Source organism: Homalodisca vitripennis, unplaced genomic scaffold, assembly GCF_021130785.1.
Source record: "Homalodisca vitripennis isolate AUS2020 unplaced genomic scaffold, UT_GWSS_2.1 ScUCBcl_2023;HRSCAF=6369, whole genome shotgun sequence".
Lineage (NCBI taxonomy): Eukaryota > Metazoa > Arthropoda > Insecta > Hemiptera > Cicadellidae > Homalodisca > Homalodisca vitripennis.
The window spans coordinates 44,814-49,688 of NW_025778136.1; the positions used below are offsets into that span (position 1 = coordinate 44,814).

A 4,875-nucleotide genomic window follows, 5' to 3' on the forward strand; every position below is an offset into this window, starting at 1 on the left:
ACTGTGGAAATGATAGTAAAAGAACATTTAAGTTAAGTACTAGTACAGTTCATAACACTATCTCTAACAATTTCAAGTATCGTAAAACATGTGTAAGATGGGTCTCAAAGGAGTTGACGTGACTTCACAAGGAAACAAGGTTGAGAGTGTGCACAGAATTAAAAGTTATACAAGAGAAGTTGAGCACTTCCTCAAGAAAATATTAACTTTTGATGAGACTTTGGTTCAGTATTATGAGTCAAAGCCAAACAGGCAGAGCACGGAGTGGTAGCACACCAACTTACCTGTCAAGAAAAAATTAAATTCCCTATCTTCGGCAGGAAAAGTCATGTTAAGTGTTTTAGGACGCTAAAGTTCAAGTGTTTGTGATTATTTCGAATAAATGTGTACTATAAATTCCCAATCCCACTCGGCTTTTTAAAACTTTTTTTAAACAAGGTGGTGCTAGCCATGGGAGAGCAACTTCATGGATCTCAGAGGAGAGGTGTGATTCTCTAGCAATATAACGCACGTCTCCATATTGCTTAACTACCCCTGAAACCATCGAAACATGGGCTGGAAAATTCGGACTCATCCCTCTTACAGTCCTGATTTAGTGCCTAGTGATTTCCATTTGTTTCGTGCACTGAAGTAGGCATTACTTGGGAAGAGGTTCCAGGACAACGAGTACGTAAAAAATGTTTGTGGGAAATTGGTTCAAATATCAATAAAAAGATTTTTACAACCAAAATAAAAAAATTCTATACCGTTGGAACAAATGCATACATTTTCAAGGGGATTATGGTGAAAATTATAAAAGGTATTATTAAAAAAAACCTTTTTTCTCCATACCAATTTGTCTCTTTAATTATTGAATGACCCTAGTACATCACCTTACTAACGTAAGCTACTTTTTTCTTACATTAGTATTTGTAAATTTAAAATCTATTCCTGAACACGGTAAAAATATATATTTTACATAGAATGAATTAAAAAAAATTAATTTTATTAATAATATAAAACAGATTTTAGTATCAATCTACTTAAAATTCTTCGTTCAATTCTCTGTCTGACCGTAATTTTATTTCATCTAATTTCAATAGTAGATTGTTTTTCAAAATACTCCACTTTAAATACCTGGTTTAGATCAAAGCCTGATAATGAACTTCAGGCGTCACCATTATAGATTTCAGATCCTCTGTATCAGCACCCTTTTTAGGACTGGAAACGTGTACAAGTGTCAAAGTCAAAGGATACATCAGGCTAAGTGGATTCTGTTTACGATTTTTCGCAACAGAGTGGAATATGCGTCCCTGACACATGTTTTACACCAATGAGACTTACTATGCAAATACATAGAGATCTTCTAGTAGGAATGCAGTCTCTTTAAGAGTTACTAAAATAATTTTAAGGGAAAATAGCATCTATAATCCCCGATATTTTAAATATTGATTAAATAAATACAATTATATTAGCACTTTAATTATGATATGGGATGATTTTAAGTACAGTCTTGTATGACATTGACGGAATAATCTACAGCTCTGTTTGTACAGAAACAATATTGGTATTAATTACTCAATTAAGAAACTATACATCCGTTTGTGAAGATCCGATCATTCAAAATTGTAGAAAAGAAATAAAGGGGCTATAGTTTGAACTGATAAATTTAAATGTCACCATTATAACCTTAGCTATATATTAATATCCGTTCAAAATGTGCTTAAAGATAATCTGAACTAAAAATTAAAATGTGGGCGGTCTTGTATATATAAGAGCAGTTTGCAGTCTCAAGATATCATTTACAAGTTCATTACAATTATTATTTTTACAATATGGTTTGGAACGGTCTTTTACGCTGTCCATTCTTTATTTACTAACTTTTTTTATTAGGTTTACCGAACGAAATTTCAAAGTTAATTTGTGTACTAGCTTTCAACTCCCTGAATGCACGGGGCTGTAAAGGGTCAGTGATGAAATAACTTTGCCTTTTAGAACACAGTAAGTAAAAGGATTTTCCTTGAGACATCCTAGAACTTCTTTTCTGGAAACATACTCGTGGACGATGTTATTTCACCATCCTCCAGATTAGTATGACAACGCCACACCTACCAATCTTTATAATGCAGTTTTTACTGCTAGCAAACTTTAGTTACTTCCTCTCATAAAAACAAATACTTTCAACATAGTTAAACCTCTTATGAACTTTTAATGAGAAACTGGTGTAGTTTCAGAAAAGTACGTTACGTTCTCCAGTTTAATTCATGGAATTTTTCAGATAGGAAAACTTAGAACCGAAAGAAATTTGGTTAAACACGTTTAAACTCTCTTTATAAAAATGTAAGAAACCGGAATTCTGGAACTACGAGGGTTGTTCAATAAAGACTGAGACTGGGCCCGGATTTCCCCATACTGCTCTGATAAGACATGATGCCAGGTTTTTCCAATACCTTTGGACCCTATTGTTTACCAACAGTCATTGAATTATTTTATCTCTATCACAAAGCCATCAGCGCTCATTTGAACATCAGCTTGGTAAGTGCCGCCTCCGTTTTATCATGTCCAGTTTGCGTGAACAAAGATATGCGATTAAGTTTTGTGTTAGACTCAACAAAACTGCGACTAACACTTATGATGACATAAAGCAAGCTTTAGGGATGACGCAATGTCTCGTGCTTCCTGTTTTCGCTGGTTCAAAGATTTTAAGGAGGGAAGAGAGGACCCAGAGTTGCAGGGAGGAGATGGTGCCCCAGTTACTGCTCTCACTGAGGAAATCATCAATACAGCAGCGGCAATGATCAAAACCGCTAGAGTGTGTGCTCGTTGGATTCCTCGTTTACTCACACCTGAACAAAAACAATACCGTGTCGATGTTTGCCTTGAGTGGAAGCGGTTCGTTGAAGAAGATAGGGATTGGTGGAAGAGTGTAATCACTGCTGATGAGTCCTGGGTTTATCAGTATGAACCCTGCAATGAAAATCCAAAGCACTGAGTGGGTAGAAAAAAATGAAGGTCGCCCGAAGAAAGCTAGGGCAACCAAATCTGCAAACAAAGCAATGGTCATTACTTTTTTTGACTATAAAGGAATGGTGTACACTCATTCAGTTCCACGTGGACAGACAATCAATGGAGACTATCACAAACAAGTTTTGGCTACATTAATGAATGATCACATTTCTCGAAAGCGTCCAGAACTTCGAGGAAACTGGAAACTTCATCACGATAATGCGCTGCCTCACATTGCACACGTTGTGACAGAATATTTGGCCAAACGAAACATTAAGGTCGTGTCCCACCCACCTTATAGTCCTGATCTTGCGCCCTGTGACTTTTTTTTGTTTCCTACTGCAAAAAAGGAATTAAAGGGACGTCGTTTTGATTCGGAACAAGATGCAGTAAAGGCTTTGGAGGTGATCCTGAAGAAAATGTCAAAGGATGGCTTCTCTAACGTTTTCCAGGCATGGCAAAGGCGCTGGGACAAGTGCATTTCACTTAATGGGGAATACTTTGAAGGTGAAAAATTTGATGTAGATCAGAATTAAATAATAAATGTTTTATAGACACAGTCTCAGTCTTTATTGAACAACCCTCGTATTTCTTATATTTTTCAAACTAAACATGACATACAACACGTTTTTTTAGATTATGTTTACTTTTTTTTTACGTAGTTTGAAGTTTCTAAATGTATCGGATACGAAATAAGTTAAACTTTGGATATATTCTTCCTCAAACTGTATAGTATAATTTATTTTACGAATGAAATTAACTAGCACATTTATTATGGCATGTACTATTTGTGGTAGGACATAGTAGGTAAGACAGACGACAGTTAAACTTCATACATAAGCTACGTATAGTTTTGTGTTAACGAAAGTAAATACCAGAAGTTCTCGTGAATATTGATATAAAATAAATTCTTATAAATTCCTTGATGTACAATTGCCTTCTACTTTTTGTCATGGGTTCAATAATATTTTTTTCCTCAACGGTGTAATGTGTTTATATTAGAGAGAATTTTGCTGTTGTATATTTAAATTGCTTTAAAACTTCACACAAGTAAGTATACTTTCGTTTGTAATAATTAAAATTAGGTCTTCATTTCATTAACAGTGAGAAATTAATTAAATTGATGACTAGCTAGAATTGAGAAGCAAGAATTTGATAACCTGTCCAAGAAAGCAGAAGTTATAGGAATCTAGGTAAGACTAAAACCACTAGAAGCCATTGAATTAAATTTAAGTGTAGAAGATTTGTTGTAGTTTATACTATTTATCAAGTGAAACTAAACACGTTTTTAGAAATGTTGGACATTTACTATAGTTTTTTTTCCAAACTATAAAACCAAACAGGTAAATGGTAGTAAAAATCATGCTTAATCAACCTTACTCCGAAAAAAAAGACTATTAGGCTTGAAATAGCTTAACGTCATGTCGGTTATGGCAACAGGCACATCCCAAATTAAATTCTACTATGGATTTAAAAGCTAAAATCCTTTAAGTACTTATCTATAATAAAAAAGTTCTTAAATATAATTCTTTAGAATATAAAGTTTTTATCATCAGGTTATATCCAAAATGTAATATGAGTTTTCCCTATTAAGTCACTAAATTTACTCTAGAGGCGATGAAAGGCTGCTTCTCATCAAGATTATGAACTAAGTTCAACAGCACTTCATTATAATATCAAGCTTTATGATTTAACTTCCAAAGAATTGACATGCAGAATGTTTATTTCTTACTTTGTTAAAGGTCCTACTTGACTACTTGATTTAAATTTCATACATAATTGGTGGAGAGAGCACATAATATTGAAGTCCAGTTTAGACATATATGCGTAGCTTTAAAAACTGTGCGATTTTCCTGGAAAGCTCGTGAGTGCTGTAAGTGTTTTGTAATC

General features: G+C 34.1%; 1 protein-coding gene across 1 annotated transcript; it reads left to right on the forward strand.

The window, feature by feature from the left end:
- The first annotated feature begins 3,065 nt into the window (after positions 1–3,065).
- On the forward strand, positions 3,066–3,521 carry LOC124371801 (histone-lysine N-methyltransferase SETMAR-like). Its single transcript, XM_046830154.1, has one exon. It carries the CDS (start codon positions 3,066–3,068, stop codon positions 3,519–3,521), a length of 456 nt encoding a protein of 151 aa, XP_046686110.1.
- The last annotated feature ends 1,354 nt before the right edge of the window (positions 3,522–4,875 follow it).

What these genes read in the sequence shown, in the direction of transcription:
- LOC124371801 (XM_046830154.1), top strand. Translation starts at nt 3,066, where the DNA reads ATGGTGTACACTCATTCAGTTCCACGTGGACAGACAATCAATGGAGAC.